Below are 12,064 nucleotides of genomic sequence, written 5' to 3'. Positions count from 1 at the left end.
ATTGTTGAATGAATGAATAACGATTAATAGTATTTATTTGTCTAAATCCACCCTTATTGTTCTCAACTTTATGGTCATTATGAGCTTTATTTTGACAGAGTCCACAAAGGAAAACTTGGTTACCTCAAGCCACACTATGATTATGTTCCCCAAGTCACAGTGTTTCGCACTGGGATCTCTTCTCCCCATGTTAACGGGTGGCATGCGCCATACAGCAGTACATCTATCTCACAGTCAGGGTGCAAGAACTGCCAGTAATCTCTGAGCAGGCCTCAATTTTGAACAGAAAGCATGACCAAAAGACCATAAGCTGTTAAATCTAATCATATCAGCAGTGTTAGGCTGGCAGCATTGCTGCATTAGTCCCCTGAAATCACCAGTTTGGCATTCAGGATCCATTTCCCCCTCTCAGTTACAGCATGGTGTCTATGTGAGAGGCACCGCCATAAAGCACTCACAGGCTTTAATACACAACCCCAACCGTGACGGTTAGAGGGCAGAGAGCTCTGCTACTTCCTTGTAGACTGTACTTCCTTACTACGAAAACGACCGAAAACCCACAAATGCAAGTTATAACACATCCGCGGTGTAGTTGCAGTTGCAGTTGATAGAGTATGTTGGTGTAAACATAAAAGCCTATATCTGGCCCATAAAGGCACTGTAATCCCACCTTGATCATCAGTAACTGGCTGAGCAGACAATAATGCCTTAATCCAGCGGGGCTGACTCATCGAGATGTGGATTAGGGTGCTGCATCTTTCAGTGTCTAAAACAAAGAGTAAGGAATGACTCTCATCAGCAGAAATCCAACACCGACGATCAGCCACGCTTTCCCCCGTGTTCTTAACTGAGATACCCATTGTGTTTCGCGGGGGGGGGGGGCTTTAATAATAAACTAGGGAACGCAAGAAACGCTGGCGCTTACAGCTTTGATCAACATATAGAAGTAGATGGTTGCTGTGTGAAGCGTGATGTTGAAGAGCAATTAGTGTTATTCCGTGCATCATCTTAGAGAGCACTGCTACCACAATGCTGTAATGCCGTGCATCATCTTAGAGAGCCCTGCTACCACAATGCTGTTATGCCGTGCATCATCTTAGAGAGCCCTGCTACCACAATGCTGTGCATCGTCTTAAAGAGAGACCTGCTACCACAATGCTGTGCATCTTCTTAGAGAGAGCCCTGCTACCACAATGCTGTGCATCGTCTTAAAGAGAGACCTGCTACCACAATGCTGTGCATCTTCTTAGAGAGAGCCCTGCTACCACAATGCTGTGGTACTTGCTGGAAAGGAAACGGGCCTTGTCTACAGTAGGTCCATGTGGGGTGAGAGAAACGTATGGTGCATTCGTTATGTTGATCATTGGAGCATATGTTAAAACATTGCAGGTAGTAGATGGATACACCATTATAGTAATACTATGGTGAGAAGCTACAGTAGCTGCTATTCTGAAGAGTTTCCTCATCAAATCCAGGAAACCTGGTGGTGTTTATTAACGGAAAAGTCTGTTTGTGACCCGGTTCGGAAAATCGACACTCTTTTCCTCTCCCTATAAACAGCTATTGCCCACGTTCCTTTGAGCAAGATATTTAGCCTGACCTGTCATATAAGAATGGAGATGTATTCTGAGTGTATTTTTGGATCCATTAAACCTCTCCTCCAGGTAATTTCAATAAGAATGTGTAAGATTCAGTCAATTTGAGATAGAAAATTTTAAATAATGGTGAACATTTTAAATAAACCAATGAATAGTGACAGTGACTCAGTAGGTAGAGCGGTTGCCTGGTAACCTGAAGGTTCCCGATTTGATTCCGGCTCCTCCCGACTTCGTGCCAAAGTGTCCTTGAGCAACGGAACTCCTGACTGCTCCAGATGAGCTGGTTGGCACCTTGCATGGCTGCCATCACCATTGTTGGCAAAGACAGTCTTTCAGAAGAGGGGGCCATACTACTAGTGTAATTACAATTGTCCAAAGCAAATTACAGATTGTGAACATAGTCTCTGGCAGCTAAGGGTCAGTGGCATTGATCGTCAAATAGTATCGAGCTTGAGTGTTACGCTCTGAGTGCATAGTAGTATACCTTTACATTTAGTCATTTAGTTGACGCTTTTATCCAAAGAAACTTACAAGTTCTGTACGACAAGTCAGCAGGAAGGGTACTGCTCTTACAACTGAGTAACATTGTTCATCGGCGTACCTTATTGAGATGGTTATCCAATAAAAGCATCCCCTCACTTTAAAGCCATCACACAGATCTTTAGCTTGCGACTGGAATGGTGGGTTATTGATAGTCACAGGGGGGGGGGCTGTGAATGTTATTTCTTTTTTTAATGCGATATAATGCACTCCATTTGCACTCTTACAACTGAGTAACAATGTTCATCAAACAGTGCTGACACTTGGGTGCTGCAGTTCTGAGTGCATAGTAGTAAAGACATATTGGTATAGTAGGAAGAGTACATGATAGTATAAGACAGTATGTAAGAATGTTATTTTATTTATTATTATCTTTTTTTCATTTCAGATATTGATTAAAGAAGTGTGTTTTTACTTAGTCGACAGCGAAAGACATATTAGCAAGATAGGTAGTAGTATAAGAGTAGTAGCATAGTATTAGGGTACATAATAGTAAAAAGACAGTAAGTAAGAGGGTTATTATTATTATATATATATTTTTTTGTAATTACAGAGCACTACATAATGTGTAGTGATGAAAACTACTCAACGACAAGTGTGATTTTGTAACGTAATGCTTACTACATGGACAATTACTGTATAGTTAACAACAATTACTCTATCATGCAGGCATCGCTGGAAACCCAGTCCTCTTCAATGAAAACGGAGATGCACCTGGACGTTATGATATCTACCAGTACCAGATCAGAAACCGCTCTGCTGAGTATAAAATTATTGGCAACTGGACAGATCAGCTCCATCTTAATGTGAGTCCTACTTTATCCATCCCATATCTGCACACTCCTACACAAAGGGCCTGATTACGTCTGTGTTCATTCATATTCCCTACATATGTGCCATTTGTGCCAGTGTGTACAATGGAAATCCTCTCAGCTTAAGCTGTTGCCGTCTTTAGTTCTGCAGCCGTCCATTCGCTCAGTAATTCCTCCCAGACCATTTTGATACTGCCATCTTCAAAGGTGTACATATCCAGAGGGTGCTTTAATGATTAACAATGTGGATTTTGATGACAAGAAAGCAATAAGAGCTTAAGGACATACACATTACTCTAATCACTTCAGACGGCATCACTGACTTCCAGGAACGATATTGTGAGAACGATATAAGAGACTAAGAGAGTGTAACGAAGCAATGGTGTAATCATGATAAATTACATGAAGGGACCAAACAAATTATGTTTTAACAAAATGAAGAGGAGGCCTTTTTATCAAGCGAGATAAAGTAAAATGGAAAATAGTTGTCTTTTTTGCGTCTTTCAACCTTGTGTGTTGAAGAAAAGCCTCTGATGTCTGAGCTAGTTCTGTGCACCTACTACAATTATGTTATTTCTCGCTCCAAAGCGTCTTTTAGTTAATTACTATGGTTTAAGCTTTTAATTAAATGCAACTAAATGCATATTTGGAGATTAGTTTGCAGGCTTTGAGTTTAATAACCACTGTTGAATGAAAAAGTTAGTAATGCAGCGTGCAGAATATAGTTTGTGTTTAAAATGGCAAGTTGAGTTTTATCTTTAAAAGCTTTGAAGGAAAATCCACCTTGAAATAGAAATCACGTAGCTGCTATCACTGATCACTGATCTTGGACATTTCTGTCTAGATTTGGAAACATGAGTGAGTCTCTTCAGTGCTAATGAAACTGCTCACAACAAGGTCTGTGTATTATCCTGAGTAACCGGGTCATGATATCTGGAATGGGACACTGCCTTGAGTTTTTCGAAATGTATTATTTGGTGCTTTGAATGCCACAAGCCGAGTGCCATTCAGCTCCATTGTATTGGAGTGCTGACAGATACCTCTATGGCAGATATCTCCAAAACAAAGCGATTCACAACAAAAAGATTTGGATGGATAGATAGCACTCGGGTGGGGGGGATTTAAATAGTTTTTATTCATTAATACTGTACATTTGTTCACTTTTGGTGAACTGCTATAACTGATGTAAAACTATTTATATATCAGCTGGGTTAAAGAGGATAATGACAGGTATCAAAGATTGTCAGCTTGACACAAATCCATAATCCTTAAGTATGTGGCTTGCTCCATAATACGCTGAGCCATGGTGCACCCCAGTCTCAAGGCAAAATTTAAGTGCATTAGTACCCTTCAAAATGAACAATTGCTTTAAATGAAACAAAATAGCAGCCTCATTCGACCCCCTCTGACCCTTACAGTGTTTGCTACATCTCGTACTGTACGTCTGTCTATGTCTCTCTCTCTCTTTCTCACTCTTTCTCTCTCCACCTCTCCTAGGTCCGTTCAATGCAGTGGCCAGGTGGTGCCCGCCAGGTGCCCTCCTCAATCTGCAGCCATGCCTGCCAGCATGGCGAACGCAAGAAGGTTGTGAAGGGCATCCCCTGCTGTTGGCACTGCGAGCGCTGTGATGGCTATCAGTATCAGGCAGACACCTTTTCCTGCAAGATGTGCCGCTTTGATTTGCGGCCCAACGGAAATCACACAGGCTGCGTTCCAATACCCATTGTTAAACTGGAATGGAGCTCTCCGTGGGCAGTCATCCCTGTGCTTATTGCAGTTGCTGGAATATCAGCCACTCTGTTTGTGGTGGTGACATTCATCCGCTACAATGACACTCCAATTGTCAAAGCATCAGGCCGGGAGCTTAGTTATGTCCTGCTAACGGGCATCTTCCTCTGTTACGCCACCACATTCCTAATGATCTCTGGCCCTGATGTCGGAATCTGCTCCCTCCGAAGAATCTTCCTGGGCCTAGGCATGAGCATCAGCTACGCAGCCCTGCTCACCAAGACCAACCGGATTTACCGCATCTTTGAGCAGGGTAGCATGTCTGTGAGTGCACCTCGGTTCATCTCCCCGGCCTCCCAGCTGGTCATCACCTTCACCCTAATCTCGGTACAGTTGCTCGGGGTGTGTATCTGGTTCGGCGTGGACCCCTCCCAGCCCATCATTGACTACGAAGACCAACGGACATCTAACCCGACGCTGGCCCGCGGCGTGCTGAAGTGTGACATCTCTGACCTGTCTCTGATCTGCCTGCTTGGCTACAGCATGCTGCTCATGGTCACCTGTACAGTCTACGCCATTAAGACGAGAGGGGTGCCAGAGACCTTCAATGAAGCCAAGCCCATCGGATTCACCATGTACACCACCTGCATCATTTGGCTGGCCTTCATTCCAATATTCTTTGGCACCTCGCAGTCCACAGAAAAGGTAAGCTCAGCTATTACTGTAACTGCTGTAACAATGTGCCTGGTCTTCATCCTCTGCCTATGCGTTGTATCTGTATCTGGCATGAAGACATGCTAGCGTGTTTGGTCTTGTTGCATAAATGTAACCTATTCATTTATTCAATATCTATATGCCACAGAGCATTCATAGCAGTCTATTTCATATTCATTGTTAAGAAGCTATTTTCACATTGCTGAAACTATTTCAGTACTGTGTACTGACTGGAGAATGCTGCTTGTCAAGCCCCTGGAGGGTTTTTTAAGGCAATTATCCCTCACATCAGTCTGCATTATATAATGTATATTTTAATGTATCATACAGTAGTCTCCAGTTCCTAACGCATCTTTTAGTGTAGAAATATGAATGGTGCCACATGGTGATTTGCAATTGAAACAGCTGTCCTGTCCTAATTAGCATACGTATAGCTGGTTAAGAACTGGGGTCGAGTTCTGTCCTTGAAGCATTTGCAATTGAAAAGTCACTACAGTAGTGACATCAATGTGTGCGTTAGGAACTGGAAAGATGTGTAAAATAAACAAACAAACAAAGATATACATATTGTGCTTCATCTCGCCTGGCACATTTCTCACTCAAGTTTGCCTGGAGCAAGCTGTGTCTGTTCACCTGTTCTGTTTTCATCTTTCTTTCTTTTTTTTCTTTTTTATTATCTTTTCCCCCCTTCTTTTTCCGTTTTTCTCCCCTCCCAATGTTAGTCGTTATGCCAATTCCCAATCCCCTTCCTGGTCGTTGCGCACTATACCCCCTACTGTCGGTATGTGTACCCAGCCCACCACTTCTTTTCACCTGGCAGCGTGGACTCTCACTGGGAGAGTGTAACGTGTGGAAGGTCACACTACCTCTCTCTCAGATCCTTCCCTCGCTGTGCAGGCGCCCCGACCGAACTGTAGGAGTCGCTGTCCACAACGACCCAGACCCACCCACCGGCTTCCCTCCCGCTGACTCTGCCAATTGAGCCAGTATGACGGCCGGCCAAGCCGGAAGCAACACTGACAGCTTGATTCGATACCAGTGTCTCCTGCGTTGGTGATGAGCGCCTTGTCTGCTGCGCCACCCAGCCGCGCCTGTTTTCATCTTTCAATTGACTTTGTATGCATTCGCACCGCCTCTAAATTCCGATTTGCGTTGTATTTGAATGTACCTTAAGGCAGACAGGCTGACAGCAATACCAGGATTCTACATTATTGTCTATTTAAATCACTCATTACAGCTACTGTATTTTAGAACCTTTTTATCATGCTTAATGAGTGTAGGTGGATAGCTGGATTGAAATAGAAACAGGCTGTACATGAGCCAAGCATTGCAAATATCTATTTGAAGGATGCTGAACCTTTGGCTGTGCAGTAATAAAGGCCAGTTATTTTGACCTTGTAATCATAAAGTATTAATCTTGCGCCAAAGGTCTTGCTTTTATGAAGGGAAATTACAGATGCAGTTGTGCAAATGCAGTTTGTGCAATTCTAAAGTGATGTGCCATGGAACTTCTGATTCTGATGGCAAAGGAGAAAATTGTATAGCACCTCTGAATATAGAGTTAAATAAGTGTATCCTCCATTCATTCTTGGCAAAAGCCGGTAACAGCTGTATGCCATAGCCAATAGCCACAATAGCCACGACACGCCACAATGCCCTCACCCACCAGGAGGAAAATAATTCCTATTCCTGAGGATGCTGTTCGTTGACAATAATTCAGCATTCAACAGTCCCTGCCAGACTCGACAACCAAGCTCAGGAACCAAGGACTCAACCCCAACCTGTGCAGCTGGATCCTGGACACCCACGATTGTATATAGCCATGCACAGCTCCAACATGGGGATTAAGCGATAGGTTGACAACCGGGTACAGTAGTGCCAGATAAACAGCCTCTCTCTCAACAATCAATAATACCAAGGAGCTGGTCGTGGACTACAGGTGGGGGAGAAAGAGGCTGGAATCCCATCAACATCAACAGGTCTGCTGTGAAGAGAGTTAGCATGCTCCTCAGTGTTCACATCATTGAGGAGCTCGCCTGGGACAAGCACACTGGCCATGTGGTGAAGAAGTCCACCGCAACACTTCCGGTATTATGAAATCATGGGAGAGAGAGCGGGGGGAGAAAATGAATGAATGTGGATGAGAGCCTTGACATTAAGTGGTTGTAGCTATGGCTGTGGGGGTGCTGGAGACATGATCCAATATACTTTTATACGCCTGAGTCTCCTGAGCACGGAGAGCCCAATCCCAAGTCGATCGGCCAACTCCGCAGGCGCAGATTGATAAACCTAGATCCCCCACATTCAACAGGCTTAGGGGCACAGACAGCACAGCGATGATGCTATGCCTGACAGCCCCAGTCAGGGAACCAGCCGACCAACAAGGCACAGGCCAGACCCTCAGAGAGTGTTGGGTCGCTTGTGGTTTTGTGGGTCGAAAAGGAGAAGCTTGAACTGGAGAAGCGTAAACTTAAATATGAAATTCAACAACTTGTCTTCTACAATATTGAGGATGACAACATATTTCAAAATATCTAGACAATGAGTCACACAATAGCCTAGTAACGATAGAATATATCACACAATATAGGTGGAATTGAGTGGTACTAATTACTAAACCCGTCATGTCACATTGCATGTTTATGTGAAGTCGATTTATTTGGATATAAAGCAGTTGTGGACATAGAGCCTGATAGTATAATATTAGAAATTGTAATGTATTTGTAGAGAATGTACAACATTCAAGAGAGAGAGAGAGAGAGAGAGAGAGAGAGAGAGAGAGAGAGAGAGAGAGAGAGAGAGAGAGAGAGAGAGAGAGAGAGAGAGAGAGAGAGAGAGAGAGAGAGAGAGAGAGAGAGAGAGAGACAAAAAGGGGGACCAGATTGATTTAAAGCCTTTGAATAAATTGGATGATCTGGTTGGGGATCAATCTAGCAGTGATGTCTTCGTTGACTGGCTCTCTCCCACTCCAGCCTCAATTGCACTGGTTCTTCTGGAGAGGCGCTCTCTTTTTGATGCAGATGTCGTGCAGCACAGCAGACATTTGTACAGGCTCTCTTGGGCTCCATCCGTATCTCTCTGTGCAAACAGGTATAATAATAACTTTATTTATATAGCCCCATTCATACAGATTGCAGCTCAAAGTGCTTTACACAAAAAAACGAAAACAAAAGGATAAAAAAACAGGGTCTTGGGATATTTCATATGTTTTGGCTAATTTTGATTTAAATTGTATAATTCCCATTTAAAAATGTTTTACCATGGTATGTTTGGTATCTTTTCTTTCAGCACAGCCTCACATATATGACCTGACAGTTAGTTTTCATATTGTATAATACTGTATATACTGTATACTGCATAATGTACAACACAAAACACAAAATCGGATTGAGAAAATGTGTTATTTTTAGTATGAACCAATGCAAACATATCAAATCAAGGATATAAAACAGTGGAAATGCACCCTCAGGTAGCATATTTACATAAACAAAAGAGAACAGATCAGAATTCAATTTACAAAGCATTATTTTCTCCATACACAGGTAATAAACACAGACGAAATTTTGATTATCAACTGGAAATGATCACCAGCATGCTTTTTTTTAACAAAAAGTCAGTAAAGGTTTTTTCTTTTTACAAAAAAAAGTAAAAAAAAATGTTTTACAGTAAAAAAGTTAAAAATGACTAAATAATTAAATTGTGGGATATTCAATATACATATATACAGTACACATATGACTAGAGTGCAGTCATATAGAGTGCAGGATGCCTGAGGCGTATCCAAAAAAAATATTGCACCTGTCAAACTGTAACGCCTTTTGACAGGTGTTACCTGTGTATACGTGGCATGGGGGTCTAGCTGCGGTCCTGGCATCCTGCATGGCATGAACCGGAGGGGCTGAGGGGCTGGATCAGGATCACTGTCGGTCTTCCAGGGCGTCTGATCTCCTGCCTGATCTCCTGCCTGATCTCCTGCCTGGGCTGGACGTCTTGGCCTGGCCTGGGTTGTCCTGCGTCGGACTGGAGCAGGCTGCTCATCATGTCTGCACATAAATGGCACACACATTGTACATATAAGACACTGCTCATACAACACACACACACTGTATATACACTCAATATTCCATTCTGTATATATTGCGTACAAAGTCTGCAAACCTAGTAATAAGGGTTAGGGTTAGGGTTGGCTTGGGCACACCCTGCCCCCCTAGATGTCCCAGGCAAATCATTGCTGTAGACAATGACATGTAAAAATACATTATTTTCAACTTTTATGAACAGAGTAATAACTAAAACAAAAGCACTAATAATAATAATAATAATAATAATAATAATAATAACAATAATAATAAGTCTCTCACCTGTCTTGGTTAGCCCTCCTTCCATGTCTCACTGAACTGGTTGAAGGCAGGGCTTCTGCTCCTTCTGCTCCTTGCTCCTCCTCACTGGATCGTCAACGTTAGCACATGGATAGCTCAAACTACTACTACTAAAACGTCTACTAATACTACTACTACTGCTACTACAACTACTACTACTGCTACTACTACTACTACCACTACTATTACTGCTAGTACTGCTACTACTACTGCTACTACTACTGTTATAAAAGTCGAACTACTAACTACTAACTGTCCGACAGAAATTATCTAGTGGACGAATTGTGCAGGCTTGTTCTACTCTTTTTTTCTGGCAGTAACTTCCGCCTCCTTCGTCACTTCCTCCCAATCTGTTCAGTTTCATTCTAGCACAAAAAATGGCCAAGATATTGATAAAAATGTAACGCATGTAAAATTAAATCTGGCACATTTTATGCGTGCGTAAAAGTTTATTTAGCATCGAATTGAAATGATCCTGGTTGAGTCATTTATTGGTTTATCAACACAAAATAAAAAGTAGAGTGTAGTTTCAAGGCCACGTCATAATGCCACGCCGAAAAAACCCCGGAAATGGACTAATTTTTTGATACAGAGCGGCACAAACTGATGACGTCACTTCATCACGGCGCCGTGAGCCGCGACCGGGAACCGTTGGATAAAATGGTAAAATAGTAAAAATAGCTAAATAAAACACACAGGGAATTCACCCGCTAATAGTACCCTTAACTGTGTGTGATTTGTGCCCACTGTTTGCTCCGTCTTAAGGACCTATTCACTAAAGATATTGTCGAAATTATATACTAGCTCAAACATGCCTATACAGTGTGCAATTTGCTCCTGATATCTGTCCAGGCAGTTGGCTCACAGAGTGCAATTTGCTCCTGATATCTGTCCAGGCAGTTGGCTCGCAGAGTACAATTTGCACCTGACATCTGGCAGTGCTGTTGGCTCATGGAGCAGCTGAGTGCAATTTGCCCCTGATATGATAAAATAGTATAAATACTGCCAATTCAACAGTATGCATGTCCTAGGACAATGGCAGACAGAAAACAGAAGCTTCAATTCACTGATCGCAAATTGGAAGTCCTGTCAAATCAATACTGTAGCTCTTCACCCTGATGAAGCCTAAGATGGCGAAACGTCGGACCTTGCTTTTTTAAACTTATTTCTGCAATTTTATCCTTCAAATATCTTGATTGTTTTAACTTTTTTACCAGGGGATCAGGTGGTTTTTTACCTTTTTTACCCCCCCCCCCTTTGTTTTCCCTACAAAGGAATACACCAATATAAAACAACAAAATCCAGGAGTCCATAAAAACTTCTCCTCCCTCCATCCTAGAGCCTTGCATGCTGGGATATCCAAGATGGCAGCAAGGAAATAGTCTCTGTCCAGTGTTTGTTCTTATTTTGTTTGTTTTTATTAGCTTTTAAGATATTTTGCACTCTTTTTAAAACAAGTATTTTATCCTTCACCCTGCCATTCTTTCAACCCTGAGTAAGGATTTTTCATTGCTCAGGCAGCTAGCAACAGCTAGCCACCAGCCCTACAGAAGCGAGCTACCAACAGCTGGGTCATTCCATCAATCCGGGTAGTGATGGCCAAATGAAGCACTGAACCAGTATTGAACCACTTCACCAAATGTATTGAACATGGATTCATTCATTCAAATGTTCGTTTCAGTGCCCTCTGCTGGCAAAATAGGAGACTGCAAAACAAACCTGTTTTATGTGGATGTAAACTAAAGCAATGTTTAGAATTGTTTGTTTTGTAATATATATATGTATATATATATATATTGTTACACGCTCACACTTAATTGATCTGATCATAACAATAACAGGTGTTCCCAATGGCAAATCAGTCCCCCTCACCCCCAGAGTATAAAGAGGCTGGCATGCAATACACCTTTCTCTTCCCTACACAGGTTCACACACACAGGTTTTTACTTTGAATTATTTCCTTCTGGGGATGGAGATTAATTGTATGATTGATAGTGTAAATATATGTAGTTGGAGAGGGTGTGCTTGGGAAACGGGATGTGCAGGATAATGATGATGTCTGTGCTTGTGTAACTAGGGCAGGATGTGATTATGGGACTCAAAGATTTTTATTGAGGAATAGAATTTTTTCAACAGTTTTTGGACTGAGACGGTTTCTTTTCTTGCTGACCACTTCTCCAGCTTTTGAGAAAACCCGTTCACATGGAACAGATGAGGCTGGAATACAAAGATAGCGTTTTGCCAGTCTGAACAATTAGGGTACACATGCTTGTGGTTGCTCCAGTACAAAAGT

The 12,064-nt window shown here is 42.3% G+C and overlaps 1 protein-coding gene across 2 annotated transcripts in view; it reads left to right on the top strand.

The window, feature by feature from the left end:
• LOC311231155 (metabotropic glutamate receptor 4-like) overlaps window positions 1-12,064 on the top strand; it is a gene marked incomplete at both ends in the record, with an annotated part of 754,768 nt that overhangs the window by 681,455 nt on the left and 61,249 nt on the right. The window contains 2 exons of one of the 2 annotated variants that reach the window (XM_084317663.1): window positions 2,808-2,944; window positions 4,448-5,383. In XM_084317663.1, coding sequence (XP_084173789.1) covers window positions 2,808-2,944; window positions 4,448-5,383 — 1,073 coding nt within the window. Of the gene's footprint in view, window positions 1-2,807; window positions 2,945-4,447; window positions 5,411-12,064 lie in introns of both variants that reach the window. The other variant, XM_084317662.1, reaches the window with a different exon arrangement.

The sequence above is a fragment of the Notolepis coatsorum genome (genome assembly GCF_963971535.1).
Source record: "Notolepis coatsorum genome assembly, chromosome: 6".
NCBI classification, from domain to species: Eukaryota; Metazoa; Chordata; class Actinopteri; order Aulopiformes; family Paralepididae; genus Notolepis; species Notolepis coatsorum.
This window is presented reverse-complemented; position numbering and strand designations above follow the sequence as displayed.